Source organism: Misgurnus anguillicaudatus, chromosome 6, assembly GCF_027580225.2.
Source record: "Misgurnus anguillicaudatus chromosome 6, ASM2758022v2, whole genome shotgun sequence".
Taxonomy (NCBI): domain Eukaryota; kingdom Metazoa; phylum Chordata; class Actinopteri; order Cypriniformes; family Cobitidae; genus Misgurnus; species Misgurnus anguillicaudatus.
The window spans coordinates 19,740,569-19,760,439 of NC_073342.2; the positions used below are offsets into that span (position 1 = coordinate 19,740,569).

General features: G+C 40.2%; 1 protein-coding gene across 2 annotated transcripts in view; it reads left to right on the forward strand.

The window, feature by feature from the left end:
• Positions 1-3: 3 nt before the first annotated feature.
• The window catches only part of met (MET proto-oncogene, receptor tyrosine kinase), a 64,672-nt gene continuing 44,804 nt past the window's right edge, over positions 4-19,871 (forward strand). For both annotated transcript variants that reach the window (XM_073868688.1, XM_073868689.1), the window contains exons 1-3: positions 4-194; positions 1,762-2,956; positions 19,565-19,756. In XM_073868688.1, the coding sequence (XP_073724789.1) occupies positions 1,772-2,956; positions 19,565-19,756 (1,377 nt within the window). In that variant the 5' untranslated portion in view covers positions 4-194; positions 1,762-1,771. The remainder of the gene's footprint in view (positions 195-1,761; positions 2,957-19,564; positions 19,757-19,871) is intronic.

Below are 19,871 nucleotides of genomic sequence, written 5' to 3' on the forward strand. Positions count from 1 at the left end.
CTGAGCGATCACGGGACTGAGGAACGAGAGAGGGCAACTTTTTTAACAGAAGGGGTAAGAAGTCACCGCTGCATCTCACCTCGAGACCGCTGACATCTGGCAGAAAAAGCGCGCGTGCGTGTCGAGCGAGACGGACAGTTGAAAGATGTGATTATTTCTTGCTTCTGTCTCCGACAGGTGTTTTTATTTTACAGGTGAGTGAGTGTTTTTTTATTTAAAAAGTGTTTAGAGGTGTGAATCAGATGTGTTTGATGTATAAAGCTATTTTTTTTACCTCAGTCATGATGTTATGTAGGCTAACGTTAAATGTATTCAGGGGACTGATGTTGAGCAATACCACTTTCTTAATGCATAAACAATAAACATAAACCATTTAAAAATATATTTTAAGCGTAGTTAAACGTCTTTTAAGGAAACTGCGCTTCATTTGCAGACCAAATGAGTCATTCTGAGTAAGTTTCGTTGGAAAGCAGATGGAGACGGAAGGTTTTTGATACTGTACAGTAGGTAAAATAATAGAATTTGGAAAAGAAGAATCTATATTTTCTTAGCAATAAATCTAACTAGATAAAACTACCAGAGCTACTAGAGAACAAGTGTTTAAAGAGTGCCAAATGTTTTCATAAAACGAGCTTGCTTTAATGAGGATAAATACCTGAATGTTTTTGTCGCAAAGCTGTTATGGTTGGAATGCCGTTTTTAACGCACCTGACTATGTAAACATATTGTTAAACATGTTGACTGTATTTTTACGTCTTATAGTCACAGTTTTTTATATGCACAACCATTCAAAAGTTTAGGGTCATTTATTAATTTTCTATTCTATCAACCTTTCATAATGAGCAAAATGTAGGTTTGGAATTTTGTCAATTAGCTCTTTGAGGTCTCAGACTGGGATTTTTTTGTACAATATTGATGGAGTTCAAATCTATTATGGGCTCGTATTGGCTGTTTTTATCAATAGTCAGTGCAAGTAATTTATTAAAAAACATGTTTCTAATGAAAGAGATTAATAAACGTTTCAGTCAAGTGACCTTAAACTTTTGACCCATAGTGTAAGTATGATGAAGTGCGTGCATATACTTTATGCTTATTTTTAAACATATGGTTTGCAGTTAACTGAGCTTGAGTCAGCTGCGTTTGCTTAGATAACTGTAAGGATGAATCCCCTCACCCTTAAAAGCGACCTCTATGAAAGCGTTTAAGCACGGCAACAATAAATCACTTCTCTGGGCCTACCAGGCTTAATTGAGTTTATCAACCACTCCCTTGAGAAGGCTGTCTAAAGTTAGACTTGTCACCGCAGTGCACTCAGCGCAGCCTGCCTCTGATGATTCGCCACAGCCACAAAAGTGCTGTCTAAGTCAGAAGCACAAGTACCATTTACATTTGCCCTGTTTCTTTTATCCATGGATTGCTCACACGCATTGAATGGTGACTTATTGAGGCTTTCGGTCGGCGCTGGAGTAATGCTGCTACAATGCATCCAAACCATTGATATCATTGTTATTGCGCTGTGTGTGGTTGTGATTTACAAGTGTCATTTGTCCGGCGCAGCCTGTCTTAGTCACAACTCCAAAAAGCTTTTGTGTGCTTGACTTAATGGATTCTATATATGGAGTCATACTAGAAGTCTTTTAGTATACTATTTATTTCAATATGCTAAGTCAAATGAGGGTCTGATGCTAATGGATTTATAATAAGCTAAAGCTATATGTTCTGGTATTTATATGTATTAATTTTTTTATTTTTACTCTGCAGAGGAACAAAGATGAGAATTTACTATCCTGAAGCCACTTGCATCCTCATCGTTCTTCAGACGCTGGGGTGGGGCTTGAGTAGTCAATGTAAGGAACCAATAGAGAACTACAAACTTAACCTTTCTGTGACCTACGACCTCCCTTATTTTATATCTGACACCCCTATCCAGAAGCTGTTGGAATTCAATAGAACTGTGTACATAGGTGCCATCAACAAGCTTTATGCTCTGTCTGAAAACCTTAAAAACATTCATGAATATAACACCGGACCCGTGCAAGACAATCCAGGCTGCAATGTGGAAGATCACTGCGCTGGTTGTGTACCCCCCGGAGCAAACGGCATGAACAACACCAATATGGCCCTGGTGGTGGAGACGTTTTACGATCCTGAGCTCTTTAGCTGCGGGTCAGTTGGGAATGGCGTCTGTACCCGTCACGTGTTAGAAGATGCTCCCCTGGATGCGGAAGTAAGTTGCATGTACTCGAAGAAGAACGACGGCAGCAACCACGGTTGCCCAGACTGCCTGGCTGGTCCTTCAGGCACTCAGATCCTCAATGTGATGAGCAGCGGCGTGGTACGGTTCTTCGTCGCTAACTCTGAACCTCTTGAACAAACTGAACCCCGTCTCCACCATACCATCTCTGTTAGGAAGATGAAAGAGACTCAAGACGGCTTTGAGTTCTTCTCAGAACAGTCCTACATGGACCTCGCTCCAGGTTTGCGCGGGAACTTCCCCCTACGCTACGTCTACTCCTTCCAGAGTGGCCCGTACGTGTATTTCCTCACCATCCAACGAGAAGGTGCCGGATCCAACGCCTATCACACGCGAATAGTACGCATGTGCTCCTCTGATCCGGAGATTCTGCGATACATAGAAATGCCCTTCGAGTGCATTTACTCCGAGCGCAGACGGAAAAAGCGCTCGCCGCAGGTGGTTTTCAATGTTTTGCAGGCCGCGCACGTGGCCAAGGTCGGCTATGACTTTCAGCAGGAGATGGGGCTGAAAGAGGGCGAGGATGTGCTGTTCGCAGCTTTCGCCCGCAGTAAACCCGACTCTCCGGAGCCCACCGCCAGCTCTGCCGTGTGCGTTGTCTCCATCACTGACATCAATAACTTCTTCAAGGATTTCATGCAGAAAGGACACATAAGGAAGCTCTCTCACTTCACAGGATCAGATGAGAAGACTTACAACCAGGTAAGAGCTTGTGATTATGTAACGAAAGCATCAGCTGGTTGATCATGTAGTGTTTTCTCATTTACTAAATGTACCCAGCTAACTGCTGTTTTGGTAATTGTCTAACAGGATATTAGCTGACCCTTTCGAAACACAGCCCATCAGAGAGCAATTCTGACTTCTTGTCAACCAAATTGCTTGTCTTTATCCTCTGGCCATCATAAATCACTGACCCTTCTCGTCTTATTTGTCTTATCCATCACCATTCATTGGATCAATCGGTAAATCATGCCGTTCAATAAATGACAGGAATTTAACTGCCGGTGACTCCCTGAGGAGCCTGTCGATAACTGTGGGACTATTACCTCTAGAGTTCATTATAAACATAGTCATAAAGCTTTGTCACCATGCACATACATCCATGTTAAATAGCAGTAAATGTGCTTTCCTAAAGATAAAAGCAAAGCATGCTGAGATACCCAGCTGATCGAGATCTGCAAAAGCTTGGCTAGCTGCAATTATCAGATGTAAAAGGCAAGCAAAAAACACAGATTTTAACTTTTCCAAGTTATTTCAAAGCATAATTATCCGTTTAGTTTAGCTGTTTTGGCAGTCGTTTTTTAATCATGTTGTTGGGTTGAGAATGTGCGCATACGTGTATAACAACTGGGTTAAGTTTAAGGCTATGTTTGTTTGACATCTTGTTTAACAAGCATTGCTCATACTGACTGTTCTCTGTGCTTGCCTGTGATGTCTTATCAGAGTCCATACAGCGGGAAAACCCAGACCACCACCCAGCAGGTGTTCTTCAACCGTCTCTAACAGTCTTCGTACTCGTGGATTTAACAGTTCATATGGGCCAGACCAGAGCTGCTGGCCTCGTACCCCGAGTCAAACAGTTCTCCAATCTGGTGCGCTTGTTTCAATGCCCTGAACTTTATCTGCCCAAACTCACAAAGTGCTCAAAGTGCTCTCAGTCATTTGTCACGGGAGAAAACCTGCAGGCTCCACTCCAGACGTTTTAAATATTTTTGTTCGGTGGATCTTTGGTCCAAACACTGTCATCTGCTTAGAGTCAGCCGCGGTTTTGTCAGCTTTCATTACATGGATGTACAATAGCTAAAATGGCTTTTAAAGTACTCGGTTTGGAAACATTTCCTTAGGCTTTTTCGAAGAATTGTTTGTTTAACTTTAAGAGGTCCAGGCATCTTAAAAGGCGCCATAAGGCATAGTTTTTTTATTCGGCTCAGCTGTTTGCAATATAGTGTATATCAATATTTATCTATATGTTAGCGTGTGGCTGTGCATATGTGTTTTTGGAGTATGTTTGGTGCCATCGTTGAGAATTATGAGACCGGTAGCATATGTTACGCAGAGTCTGCCTTATCGTCCCATAAAGAGGCAATTGACAGAGTGTCATAAAACAGTTATGCTGTAAAGAAAGATGATCAATTGATCCCAATGTCTTGTTTTGCACTTACCGGCTCCAGCTGGTTGGCAGCTCATTGCCTTTATGAAAAAACAATGGGTATCTGACACTAAGATGTACTTTTGTTTTTATTAGATTTAGGTTTGCTTTTCTTTTTATTTGTTATTATGGAGCCATAGTTATTTGAATATCACATAGGATAAATTGCCAAAGACTCTCATGCACTCTTACCCACAGCTTTTATACTGCACCCAAGCTTTTAAATGTATCGACCCACCAGTCTGCTTTTGCTCAGCAATATTCGTTAATAAAAAGACAGAAATATAGTCATTATTGTTTGGAGTGATGGAGGAGCGGTGCACATATGTCATCTGGAGTTGGAGAGCTTAGCACCCCCGAGAGGGGGACACTTGAGACCAGCAATAACAAACAGCCACATTTAAGGTCAAAATTATCATTAGATTACGATTGATCAGTGGAACAACTGGCAAAGGCTGATTACTTTAAAATTAAATCTGAATCTTGATTGATTGCCGTCTGTAATATAATTCCTAAAGAGGGAATTTTGATTGACAGCCGTTTTAATTATTACAGCCATTGTGGCTAAATGAACACAAGCTTTCAGACGGCGAAGAAAGTGTAAGATGAAGGCGTCAGTGCAACATCGATTCCAAGTTACTTTGTGAAAATTTCCCACGTTTTTTCTTTTTTAATGCTGTGCATAACCAAATATCAATGCAAATTAGCAGGAGAATGAATAACACTCGGTTTCTGGAATGTTCAACAATCATCTCGTGTCACACTGTAATACACTGTTTTGATAATGTAATAACACACTAATGTGCCGAAGTTGGCACGTATAGTCGCGTACGTGCCTAAGCTTGTTTGTGCCCGTACCCAGATGTGTTTGTGCAAAATGGTCAAATCTAGATTATCTACAAGGCACGGGCTCAACTCTGGGAGGTGCACTGCTAAGACGCAAGGGCGCGCTGAAAGACGTGGTACTTGTTGTGTCCTGTCTTTGTTTGAAGACAGTGCGATGAGCTGTTTGCTCGGTTGCCTTGCTGTATGTATGCATACATGTATGAAAGATGTGTTTTATGGGGGTGATTTGTGGTTCGTACAGGGGAAGTAACTAAGTCACCGTGAATCAGTCCTGGCAAAAACTCACAGGTGGATGTGCGCAGCTGTGTGTTTTCTTTAAAACGTCAAGCTCATGCGGTGCGTTCACGTTGGGAGCTTTGCCCTGGTGGGAATCCTGCGTGACTTTGGGCCATCATTGTAGCTGGAGCAGACTGAACAGCTGGCATCCAGGTGCACACCGGTCTGCATTTTGGTAAAAGTGAGGATGTGTCTTTGAATCTTTGGCTATTTTTGGCTGTTTTCAGTTAGGACACATCTTTTAAAGTGCCCTTGTTTCTATACTGTGAATGTATGTACAGTATATTATATTTATGACTTTGAAAATGGCTCAACTGATGTTTACGCTCATAAAACAGATAAGCATACAGTCATAACTGATAAAGCACTTGCAATCTGTCATTTGGGAGGAGCTTTCCATACCAACAAACCTATGGCTATGATTGGCTAGAACGCCAATGTTTACGCTAGATTTATTGCACTCCGGCTTCCTCCTTTAGTCTTGTGGTGGCTGGCCCATATTCAACATATTTTTCAGCCTCCAGGCTTAAAATACTTGGGCATAATTCAGAAACATGTGTAAGTGTCAGACAGAAGAATAGTTTGCTTTTGGTGAGGCTGATGATGAGTCAGTGGCCTACAGGCCTATTGAACCAATTCTGGTATTCGCTATACGTCCTCTTCCTCATTTTTTCCTCCTATGGTAATTTCCTGCTCTCCGGCAGGAACCTCAATACTTGGTTAAGGGATAAATCAAGTACCTACTGAAGCATTTAATGAACCCAGGCAGGTTGGAAATTCAATCAGCCTGCCAACACTGCTAAACAACCAGAGCTGACTGATCCAGACTAATTGCTTGGTGGAGTTCAAAGGCCTTCACTAATTGTTGTGGCTTACCCAGCAAGAACCACAAATAAACATTTGAGGGTTTGGTAGGCGAGAAGAACCTCCCCCACCAGGTTAAATTGTGCCATTACGGTATACTGGCTAATGCAGACACAATGGGATCTATAAGACGCGGGTCCAATGAATGTGTGTGCTCAAGTAATGGAACAGATTGGATTGGGAAGGAACTGCTGTATTTTATCACCTGCCGTGAAGCCAACAATGCATCACAAATAAGAGCTTATCTGTGGCTTCCCTTCCACCTCATTCAGCACGTCAGTCAGATATTCCCAAGCTTATCCTTCCGCCTGTGTGATCGGTCAGTGAAAGGGGAGCAAGCTTTTACCTGATACCTGACTTGTGCATTTTGTAAGGCGTGATGGATGTTCCGTCAGCTAGATGTCAGTCATGGTTGAGTGTATGAAGGAGTGTGAGCACAGAGGGGATATTTGATGCAGTGTATTTTATCATAAGCAAACCCATTGTTTTCTTTAACCACAGTCTCATGTAAAATTCAAAAGAATGGTTATCTAAACAGGAGGACAAAAGAGATATCACCTTTAAGCTATTGTATTCAGCTCACGGTGGTGCAAAGTCTTCTAGCCTGCCAGCCTGTCAATACCCCCTCCTTCTCAGGACTTCAAAACAAACAGATGTGTTTTATTAATGCCTTATTCTGACCGTACTTACTGAAAGTATCTGGACAAAAAGACTAAAAGTGATTCACACTATAGTCCAGGCAAAATAGCGTTTTACGACAGACTAATTGTAAAAGAATTTTTTTCAGCCTGGATCATTTCTATGAGGTGTCCAGAACAACATACTAAAAGTCCTAAGAAATCCTTGTTGAGGAAATATGTTAATTTTTCATCAATCCGAAATGTGTGCCAACAAGGCCAGACTACAATACACCCCAATGGGGCTATTTTTTTCCTTTACTCCTATCAAAATGAAACTTTACACAATGAAAGTACCCATGAAAAGTAATTTTTTTTGTATTACAAGTTGTTTTGAAAATTAAATTTAATATGCAAATGAGCCACACACCAATCGAACATGCCCAAAATACACCCAAAAGTAACTTTTTGGTATTACAAGTTTCTTTTGAAATGAATTTGAATATTCACATGAGCTTTACACTTATTTAATATGTCCTAATTTGCATAGACAGAAACACCATTCATATGTATGATAAATATATCGGCCCAATGTTCATCCAATCATCCTGCTGCTTTTAGACAGGCCTCTACCTAACCTACATTTTTTTCAATTCAATTTTATTTATATAGCGCTTTTCACAATTTGGAACCTTTAGACCTATGCGTATGTGTTTAGTCATAGCAGTGATTAACAATCCCTACTGAAAAATTTAGCTAAGACCAGCATAAGCTGGTAGCTGTTTTTTGCTGATTTAAGGTGGCAGTAGCTGGTTTAAGCTGGTCCTCCCAGCCTGGCAAAAAGTAACCTGGTGTTGGCTCGTTACGCTGCTTGGCTGATCAGTCATTATTGGCATTAATCTCCCATCCAAAACATGGCACCCCCAAGGTTTTGGGTCCATAGGTTCACTTCCCTCTTTCCACTTCATCATTTGGTAAAAGACCTGAAGACTCTGGAACTTTGCAGCTGCTGACGTTGGAGGGAGAGATTGAGCTTTCACTGGAGATGAGTTCTGAGTTACTTTAAGAAAGAATTGCCTGTATCTTAGCATGTCCAGTGATTCATCCTTTTGCCCCCATACAGTGATACTAGAGCTTTTTCACCTGCAATGATGATGCCTTTTCCCACATTTTCCTGTGACTGGCTAAACACCTTAGTTTGTTTGAGAAAGCCAGTGTCATTCTTTACTTTTTTCAGTGCCATCCCTTTCCTATGCCAAATAGACGAGATGTAGAATTACAGCCACAAAATTATTAGGGTTGGATTGTTTGAAGAGCTCGATGTGTCATCTTGAATGGAAAAAGTCTGAAATCATTTAGTTGCTTTTAAATAAATATCTATAATACGGTAGTGTTTTCGTTCCCTGATTAAAATGTAATTATGGAAAACAATCAATTACACATTCTTAATAAAAATGTCATTTCAATTCTGAAACATAAGAGGATTTTATATAAATTGTTTCAGCACTGACCCATAATAGTGCCCCAACAAAATAAATGGCCAATTGCACTGCATTGTAATGAATGTATTTTGCAATGCAATTTTTTTTACCCATATCAATGCTGCAAGGAAACCTCAGGTACATTTATGCTGTTATACCAGTGTGACCTTAAGAAAAAAAGGAATCAGTCTTTCTTGTGTTTTGTTAATGATTTACTGTGTTGATCTATTTTCTAACTTAACATGCATTTAAATTGTACAGATTTTGCTAGTCCTGCAATTCAGATTGCTTTAGTGAGGCAATTTTATCAGATGAATATAACCCAGAGGGGAAGAACCAAGTAAAGAACAAACCAGGAAATGATATGGGGGTGCCCGAACCAAAAGCCACAAAGAAGGGGTTGAGGATCCAGGCTGGATAAAAAACATAAAAAAATTAAAAAACAAAAACACACACAAAAAACACAACCCTCCCCTTCTGTTCAGGCTTGTGTTCCTCCGTGAACCTGAAGATAATACCGGCGGGGGTTATACAGCTGGCAGGAACTACCAAGCCAGGCAGTTTTCAGATTAGAGGCCAGTTTGAAAGCAGCAGGTTGATTGGATGAACATTGGGCCGATATATTTATCATACATATGAATGATGTTTCTGCCTATGCAAATTAGGACATATTAAATAAGTGTAAAGCTCATGTGGATATTCAAATTCATTTCAAAAGAAACTTGTAATACCAAAAAGTTACTTTTGGGTGTATTTTGGGCATATTCGATTAGTGTATAGCTCATTTGCATATTACATTTAATTTTCAAAGCAACTTGTAATACAAAAAAAATTACTTTTCATGGGTACTTCAACTGTGTAAAGTTTCATTTTGATAGGAGTAAATGAAAAAAATAGCCCCATTGGGGTGTATTGTAGTCTGGCCTTATTGGCACACATTTCGGATTGATGAGAAATTAACATATTTCCTCAACTAGGATTTCTTAGGACTTTTAGTATGTTGTTCTGGACACCTCATAGAAATGATCTAGGCTGAAAAAAATTCTTTTACAATTACTTCTATTTTTTGCTCCAAAATGGGTTAGTTTGCCTGGACTACTAGTGATTCTAGTGGTTTACAAAAAGATGGCACGCTGATGCACTGTTCTCCCATGCTGTTAAGCGTTACGTGTTCTTGTAATGCTGAATTGTCTGTTTGTTTTCTGTTTGTTACATGGTTTTATTTATACACTAAGTAGTATATTAGCTGCTGGCGATTACTGAAATTATGTGTCATAGAAAAGGACGACACCTGCTCAGACTCTTTGAATCATGATCGTGAGAAACACGATGACTACCAAAAACAGATTTTGCTGCATACTCATACTCTTATCACATATGTTGTTTTTTGGCAAAGGAAGGGTGTTTTGTGAGTAAAGACCTTGATCTTTGTTCTGAGCATGCTGTGGAGGCTGCGTGTGCTTTTTGAGAGGCATAAAATAATGTTGGGTAGACATAAGGATTTCATAATATGGACCTTTTAGTAACAACTGCTGGAAGTAAAGCTGAAGGCAACTTCTGAAAAGTGGCCATTTAAACTATGTGTTAAATGTCTAAGGCACAACAATGGTCAAAACAATAAATGTATCAGGGTAGAGTTTTATAATGCACTGTTTAAGATAAATAGGCTCAAAGGAATAGTTAGAAAGGGGAGGTCATGAATTACTCGCATTTATATTGTTCACAACCCCTATGTGACCCGTGCTGGCAAAATGAGTTGGAATGAGCAAATTTTCAAATGAATTTTTTGACATTTGAGCAAAATCACTGCATCTATACCTTAAAATTAGGGATGCACCGATAGGATTTTTTGAGCCGATACCGATTTAAACAGACAACTTCTGTGCGATGCCGATACCGATATTAAACACTTGTATACAATACTATACAGTTGGTCTATTAGCTAGTTTATTTCTGCATCAAATTATTTTTACTGAACATGGATTGGATCTAATTAACATTCAACTGACCAACATAATAAGAGAGGCACATTAAGCTAAAACAAATATAAAAAGGCAACATGACAACCTTCAAAGGTGGTTTTTGCTATTCAGCATTTCTTTTATTAACAACATTAACTCATTTTTTACATATAATGGATTTCTTTAATAAACATAAATAATGCCAGTGCTATTGCTTTAAACAGAGTATAAATATTGCTACTTCAAAAAAAGTTGGACTTCTTTTCCCACACTAAAGTGCAGTCTGTTTCTTTTATTGTCCGAGACATTTGAGCCAGCTCAACAAAGGTATTCTGTCGGTGCTTAAGTATAGTGCACACCAGAACATTAAATCATTTTAATTGAACAACAGACATGCAACTCATTGCCTTTAATTAATAAACAATCGGTATCGGCCTTTCTTGTGCTATTGCCGATATGCCGATGGTTTCAAAATCATCAAAAATCGGCCGATAAATATAGGTGGCCGATACATCGGTGCATCACTACTTAAAATAACTAAAGGTTAGAACTAAAGTTAGAAACAATACTATAGGAAAAATATGTTCAACTTTTGTCTTTCTTTTATAGTTTGATTGACATTGAGATCTTTAAGTTCTAGAGATCTTTAAGTTCTACCATAAAGACTCAGAAGGCAAGTGACCGTTGGAATGACCTTTCTTCCATGTTGAAGTAAAAGACAGAAATTCAAATCCGTCTCAATGAATTAGATGCGTGAGTCTCGTATCGATTCTTGTGGCGTATGCCCCGCCTTTCGTCCAGGTCTAGCTGTAGTCCGGCAGATCCTGCCTGATGTTGACGGCAGGGGCGGAGCCTACCCCCGGACAAAAGAACAGGGAACAACCTGGTGGTGGTGGTGGTGGGGAGGATGGAGGCGAACTTCAGCTACGACACCTACGGGCAGCAGGAGAGAGTGTTAGTTCAGCGTTTAAATAGTCGCCATTGAGCTGTGATTTGGTAAGCCGATTTTATGAATGAATGACGTGGTATTAGAGTCTTCCTGGTAGAACTTACGCTGACACTTTCATATCTACTATAACGCAAGGATTTAATATAATGTTACACATTAGATATCTTTCCCAAAAGTTAACCAAACACTCACTTAAAGGGATACTTCACCGATTTAGCATTCAGCTTTGTATCTGTAGAAACCCGGCAGTATTACTGAATGACCATGTTTCCCTCCCTCATTTCCCCCTGAGAGGAGAGATATCTGCATTTTGGTTCTGCAAAAAAGTCCTCCGATGATGTAATATGACGATTTTTGCATCATCGGAGGACTTTTTTGCATAACCAAAATGCAGATATCTCTCCTCTCAGGGGGAAATGATGGAGGGAAACATGGTCATTCAGTAATACTGCCGGGTTTCTACAGATACAAAGCTGAATGCTAAATCGGTGAAGTATCCCTTTAAGAGGTACCTGATTATAGGTCCTACCTGTGTAAATTTTTGTCAAAACAGATATTTTTTAAACTGTAATGCTACGTACACACCAAACGCGGGGCATCGTGTTACTCGCTCTAGACTACTCACGGGATTTAACTTCGTGTCATGCGAATTTTTCACACCAGTTGAATATTTTCAACTTGGGCAAAGACGCGTTTGAGGCGAATAGCGTGTGTTTTCGCGGCAAACACGCCGCCCATATCGCGTCATTTGCATCGCCCCGCACGAGGACACATCTGATCGCATCTTTGCATTAACTTTGTATGTAATCTACTCGCGCAAATCGTTGAACTCCCGTCTGGTGTGAACCCACTGTAATGGTGCGTTCACACCAGACGCGGAAGAGGCAGGAAGCGCGAGTGATTTACATGTTAAGTCAATGCAAAGACGTGAATAGGCATCCTGCGGCGCGGTAAGCGCGAATGGGGTTCCACATGAATTGAGCGTTGCCACGTAATTTGCGCGAGTTGAAAAATCTGAAATTGTTTAAGCGTCCGACTACGCGTGAATAGCATGTTTTTGCCTGAACAAATGAAGAGTTTGGTTCCAAAATGAGTTAACTCAGTTTTTTTATTTTTTTTAAAAAAATAGTGTTTTTTGATTGTGCATTCCAATTGATATAAATCAAACTGCAGTTGGTTTGTTTTGATTTAACCCTTTATAACTAAAAAAACAGCTAGGTACCACAATAAAACACAATAAAAACATGATAACATACATAATAATAAACATGTTTTGGAACCAAACTCTTCAAATAAAGATCATTTTAGATCTTTAATATTTATTTAGAGCATTGAGAACGCTAGATGAGGGTTTAGTGTTTGTTTTTATGAAAACCATAATTTCGACCAAAATAGACATTTAAACTTTCTTTTGCCTTTAGCTCAAAATTAGACGGTGCGCAATCTGACTCATTTTGCCAGCACGGGTCACATATGCACGTTTGAGTGCCCCATAACCAAATGTAATAATGTAAGACCATAATACTATGACCAAGATTTTGCACTTGTTCATCACACAGTGCTAACATATGGTTTTGGATGAAATATAATGCTTTGAATAAAGTAGGGTTGTGCTTTCGAAAGGCATTTTCGTTCTTAATGGCACATGACAGCCTGTGGGGATATGGAAAAGTGCCTATGTGTGCGTTTTAGTGGGGAAAAAATGGCAACATGGATTTGAAAAGACATGAAAGAGTAAATGACAAAAAAAACCAAAAATCCTTAATGCATTCCACTTATTCTCATTTTAAGACTCTTTTTACAAAGTTAATTTTCTATAAAAAAAAAACCTCTTTGCCGTATGTCAAAAAAATAGCTAAAATTAGGAACAGAGAATCTGCAAAACCCTTTAAACACCCCCCCCCCCCAAAAAAAATGAGCAGCTTGTGTCTGATCTATCCTGTCAGAGACAACAGACATGCGTAAAACTGTACGATCATGGCAGAAATGCAGGCCTTGCCAAGCCTTCACAGTCACGATTGGAATTGATTATTCTGGTCAACTGCAAACCAGGCATCTTAATCCTCTGCTGCCCCTCTCTTCATTCTGTAAAGAGCTGGATTTGATCTTTAGAGGGGTCTCAACGCTTCATGGTCGTGAAGCTATGCTTTTTACCCTTTTATCACATCCGTGCCCCTTACATAAAGTTTTTAAGCAACCGCGCTTGTGTGCTGAGGCATAGACGGGATTCTTTGAGTGTGTTCATCGCGTCTACTTTAATGAATGGGCGTTTCTTCTAATGCTTTGAATGGATCCATGCTGTACAAGTAAATAATGACAGGGCCAGGCCTCCAGATTAGACTCCACACTAAATTATCCCCGGTTTGCACTAATTGAATGGATGTGCATGGTTCATAAGCACTTCCATAATATGTTTCAGTGCAAGTCGATAGAATGATAACTCTCTCTCTTTGTATTAGGCTTGTACAGTACATTAAGCTTGTCACTGTTTTTGTTGGTGTAAATCATGTAGCGTTGGTCCAAACTATGATTTATTGCTCATTAAACCGTTCAGAAACAATGATAAATAATCTTACACTCTATCCAGAAAGAACCAATCCTGCTTTTGTTGGCTTAGCAATGTCTTAATCTATTAATTGCACTTTAATAACTATTTTAGTTTAATTTATGACTTTGCATAAAAGATATTTTATCTCGCTCGTGGGTTGTTCGGCGTTTTAATTTTTGGGTGAATCGAACACGCACAAACAAGTTTAGTCAAAGCACTTAGATGAGCAGGGATTTAACCATGAGCACTAAACTGATTACTTTATACAAACATACAAGCGGCTATACCAGCCTTTTGGAGGCTCTAGTAAGGAACAAAGCATCATGCTGACAGATCACTTGACTGCTGGGTTAAGAGAAAGACAGAGGGGGAGAGTGGAAGAAAGATTATATTCTCCATCTCTCCAGAAGTTTAAGGTTGCACTGAATGTGTTGAATGTTGACAGAAAGCATAGTGATGAGATATTTGTGAAGTCAAACACAACAATGTAAGCCCAGAAAAGAAAGGCGCTCACTATTTAATTAAAACCAAGATTCCCAAAATATATAAAGCAAGGTGTGACATTGACAGCATGCACGATTGGCCCATCAAGTGTTTTTTGAGACCTCCAAAGGTATTAACAAACCAGCAAGCAGGCACAAACTCCCGACCCTAGTATTTGCACTGCCAGCCTTTAAGCCCCCAATATTGTCAGCTTCTCTAATTCTCCCCAGACTACTGACCCTCACGACCCAGTAATCCATGGAAGCCCCACAAACATAAGAATCGGATTGCTTCACGACGTGCCATGTAGATGCACTGCCATAAGCAAATGTTACGTCTTGCACGCAAGCATATATATTTTTGTGGGGTCATAGGTCATTATTTTCGTCAAGAACAGCTGACTTGTGGAAATGCGGAGCAATGACTTTCCAAAAATTTTCAACTTTGTACTTGGCAGAAACTGTTAACGCAACGTGTGTTTGGAGGTGACATTTGGTCATACAGATCTCCTTACACGCAGATCAGGCCTTGTGGAGGTGACGCCAAAGGCCACAAAACTATAAAGAACCACAGGTGGGGCGCGGTAACCCTATAACCTCTGCATTGTGCTGGACACAATAAGAGCTGGTTAATGTGTTGAAGAGGAGTTATGCGCTGGCTCTACCATTCCTGCCATTAGCTTTTTATTTCAACACTGTAATAGCACATTGCCGTGGGATATTTTTCTGCATTTCCTAGATCAAAATTTTAAATGCACTTCCTTGTGAGGTCATAGAAATAAGAAAATTTTGCGCAAACTATCCATAACCCCAAGGCAAAACGTTTACCATTTCGACAACACTGCTAGACTACAGTCTGGTGGAGAAGCCTCAGGATCACATCAAGCTTCGCTTGTCAAAACACTGCCCAGGTTTTTCAATTTCGGTCCTTGATCCCTGCAATACCCTGACCTAAGCAGTGGAATGTACACACGTCTTTGCTTCCTAATGCTTTCCCTTTCTTCCTTTCTAAACAAAGACCAAACGTTAAGTTTATTTGCTATGAAAATAATGTCTTTTTCCCCTTAAAACAGGCGTTCACCCTCTGATGAGTTCTCAGCTGGTGATGGGTCAAGCTTCAGAGAGTCCCCTCGAATCATTTCCAAACCGCGGTGCTTACTTACGCACGTTTACGAAAGCCCTATTGAAAGCGCATGGCAGCGAGGTCGTTGTGATGGATCACAGTGGGCTTGCATAACCAAGCCAAGCAAACTTACTTTAGTTGAAGACACATCAAAGGCAAGCTTGTCCCCAGCTGACTAATTCCCCGGCCTGCTTTCATACTACATGTGTCCTTTCTGTCTGTAGTGGTTTGTCTCTTGATACGCCCTATTTGGCTGCTGTACCAGTCCCGCTCTTCCTTTAGGGGATGGGATAAGCTGCCCTCTAATCTCACCATCTTCTCTTGTTTTTCACCTGAGATTCTGTGCCTCTGAGCTGTAATACCTGTAATGAGAGCAGAGCCCAAACCTCCTTCAGCTTGATTTATCGTCAGCTTGTATTGTTCTCAATGTCTTCAAAGCGGCCCTTTGAGACGTGCCCTCAAAACGAATCTGCAACCACAGTCATACCGTTGACTCATAGCTCTTTCTTACATTGGCAGTGAAAAAAAAGAGAGAGAGAGGTGTATTATAAGTTGAGAAACCACACTTTTTTCCCTCTTCACTTTTGCATCTGCTTGGCACAGCATGGGTGTCCATTTTTATGCCTGTCTGAAATTTCATGGGTGTGATTTCTGTAGAGGTGCATTCACTATAGTGTAACGATATACCATCTGAGCGGGTTCAGAGTGAGCACGGTGTTAAACATTAACTGCCTGTGTTCTGTACTCCAGCGGGCTTTTAGTCATGGCCCATGGTGCCATGGTCTGGTTTCTTTAATTATTAATAGCATGACTTTCATGTTAGGATCTGTGACCCTTAGAGCTTGACCACCGTGTAGCCCTCAAGTGCACCGCTCCTTTGTCTTTAACGGCAGGTGACTTTCAGCAAAGTAAACTTTAACTTGGGTGAATCAAGTATTTTTCACTCAAAAAACTTTTTCTTTGTAGTGTGCTTGGAGTATGACTGAAATAAGTCCACACTGACTTTTTTGAAAACAAATATTGGTCTCATGGTTATAATGTCACAATCATGAGATTTTAACCCTCTGTGCACTAGCAACCTACAGTATCTAGTACAAGGAAATGTCAGAGCCGCGCATATTACAAGCTCCGAATCATGTGCATTAATGAGAAGTCCATGCTGCACGCATTCAGGTCCAAGCACGAATCCTTGCGTTGCAAGCTCTCTCGTGCAAAGTGAAACCCTCTCATGCGAGGATAAGCATGCAATGCGCATGTAAATGTGAATCTATAATGATGATGATAATAATAACCATCGTCAATAGGGGTGGCACGGATCACAAAACCCTCGGTTCGGTTCGTATCATGGTTTTATGGTCACGGTTCTCGGTTCAGTACGGTTTTGTTATTTTTTTATTTTAATTTTTAAAACTCCAGAAATTTATTATATTATTAATTTATTAATTATAAATAATTTGGGATACAGTATTAAAAGAGTTATATCATGTAATCATGCACAAACTAAAATTTGACTTTAAGCACATTATTGGGACCATCCCTGAGGAAAGCCAGATGAGATTTTGATACAGCAAGAGGGCAGACATTGATGATTTCAACATGCTTTTCATTTATTTGGCAAAAAAGATTTGCAAAAGAGAATGTGTATTGCCATCTACATGAACTTATGTGCCTTTTTAGCACACAAAGATAACTTGCATTTATCAAAATGCCAACTTCAGTGTAGCTCTTAGATTTATCACTGAGAGGCTGCTTAAATACTACAGAGAGTATATGTGGAGGAGAGAGAAACATAACGTTTACACCTGTAATATTTAAATCCGTCTCTTTTGTCCACTTTTGACTACTAATGTCTTGATTACTTTGAGGGGCAATTTATGAAATAAGATCGCGCAACTTTCACACGGTAGCAAAATGAAACTACGCGGATATCAGCCGCTTTAGTTTTATCAATGAAAGGCTAAAAATAGCGCTGAATACGAAAAGACGTAAAACAGTGTTCAGTACCTCAGATTAGATAAATGGTCGGAAAGGAGGCGGTCTCCTGTGGCTGTTCGAACACATTCAACCCATAGACTGCAGTTCTATCTATTGTTTTATTTCCGCTGTCATAATATGTAACATAACCAGACTTATATGACGCTGGCGCATCCTCCAACTCCGGGCAGACTTCCTTTTCTCTCCCACTTGCCATTTCTACACGTAACATAACCAGTCACCTCTTCTTTCGCGCGAAAGGGAAACACGCTATCTGAGGTCACATACAGGGCATGTGGCTACATTGCGCATGCCATGAACCGTTGAACCGTGCGACGCATACGCGCTCCGAAGCGAGACAAGCGAACTGAACGGTTCGTATTTTTTTCATGAACTGTGCCACCCCTAATCGTGAACTATCGTCATGAAAGCCTGCTATTGGCAATAAGTCTGACGATCGTCGTTACACAATACTATTGTCTATCGCAGGGATGGGCATTCCTGGTCCTGGAGGGTCACTGTACTGCAAAGCTTAGCTCCAGCCCTAATCAAACACACCGGAAAATCCCAATCAAAGGCTTCAGTATGATTTGGAAATGACAGGTGTGTTTGATTAGGGTTGGAGCTAAACTTTGCAGGACAGTGGCCCTCCAGGAACAGGAATGCCCACCCCTGGTCTATCCCTAGACCGTGCCCTTTTCAGTATTTGGCAATCTCTGATGAATAAATCTATGAGTAACTCCAGTAAACTGGCATTGGCCATAACCAAAGAGATTTTTACATGTAAAATAGTCTTAAATGTACAGAAACAACAATGCCTTGACTATTCTCAGAAGGATGTGCAGGATAAAAATCATGTAAAGGGTGTAAAACAAAACGTTACATCAATGAATGTAAAACATTTGTGCATTAAACATTTGGCAGACACGTTTATCCAAAGCACCTTGAAGTGCATTTTAAGGTTTACATTTTTACATCAGCATGTGTGTTTCCTGGGTTCGAACCCATGACCCTTGCACTGCTAACGCAATTTTCTACCACTGAGCTAAACACAACCTCAATTCTCAATTAACATTTTAACTTGCCCTAAAAGCTAGTTTAATATTTCAAATACTACAATATAGCTCCACACAAAGCTTCACAGGTTGTAGACATCCCCGCCAAATAAAGCTGGACTCAATCAGAGCAGCTCTAACAGGGCAACAGCAAGCCCAGCTTTCCTCACAGTTTCCCATGAATTTCTGCCATCTGTGAGCGTTGCGGCCAGGATGATCCAAGCACCATGGGAGAAGAGGCGCAACTGCACTGGCCGTGATGAAATAGTAGATGGCAAGCTTAGATAGAGCTTTACTGTTTGGGGCCTAATCGCTCCTTTCCACAGGCATCTTATCCACAAATTGCATTTTGCATGGTGGATTTGAGGGCAGTTCTCTGTTGAAGAAACAGAATGCATCCACACATTACTATAGTGCTGAATATAGTCTTAAAGGCTGTGTAGTTTGTGTATGTGTGTGTATAGGAAATCTAATGGCTGATTTAAAGGCTGTTAAAGTCACAATTAAATTTTTTGGGAATATTGTGGTATTTTTATAAATGACTTATCTGTGAGCTTCAGTGTTTTGTAAAAATTAATGTGCCCTCATAATCTTCAATCAAAACGCAAATCTCCTCTCCTCCTCAACGATTTCTCTTTACTTTCATTCAGAAGGGAGAAAAAATCGCAGCGATTAGCAAATAGCAACATGACCCAAGCTCCAACGATCCAATCAATTCTTGATGAGCGAATTCAAGTTCAGTCCTACGTTTTCCTCATTTCAGAAGCCATTTCACTCGGATATACGTTACGACGGGAAAAATAAAACAATTACTACTTTCGTTTCATTGTGACTTTAAAGATATAAGATTATAATTTTCTATTGGTATAACAAATGTATTCCCCGGCCCTATGCATGACTAATCTTATGCGTCACCTGTAGGTATCTATGCTTGACAGTCGCGTAAGTTAATCGCTTGTTTAATTTATGTTCCTGTCTTTTGTAGAGCTTTGTAGGAGATTCCTTTGGCTGTGGGAAGCATGAAAAGGGTTACCGACTTGAGGTTGCAAGCACCAACCCACGCCGGGACTACTTTAACGGGCGCTTCAGGAATGTTCTTCTCACCTCCATAGCTGTAGTCCCCATTCAAAACCACACAGTTGTCAGCTTAGGCACAAATGAAGGGCGGGTGATCCAGGTAAGACAAACATTAAAAAACAAGGTTAACTATTTTCTCACTGTGCATATAAAGCCACATAATTATTGTTTGCTAATGTTGAACTTTTACATAGATACTGATTATTCAATCGTGG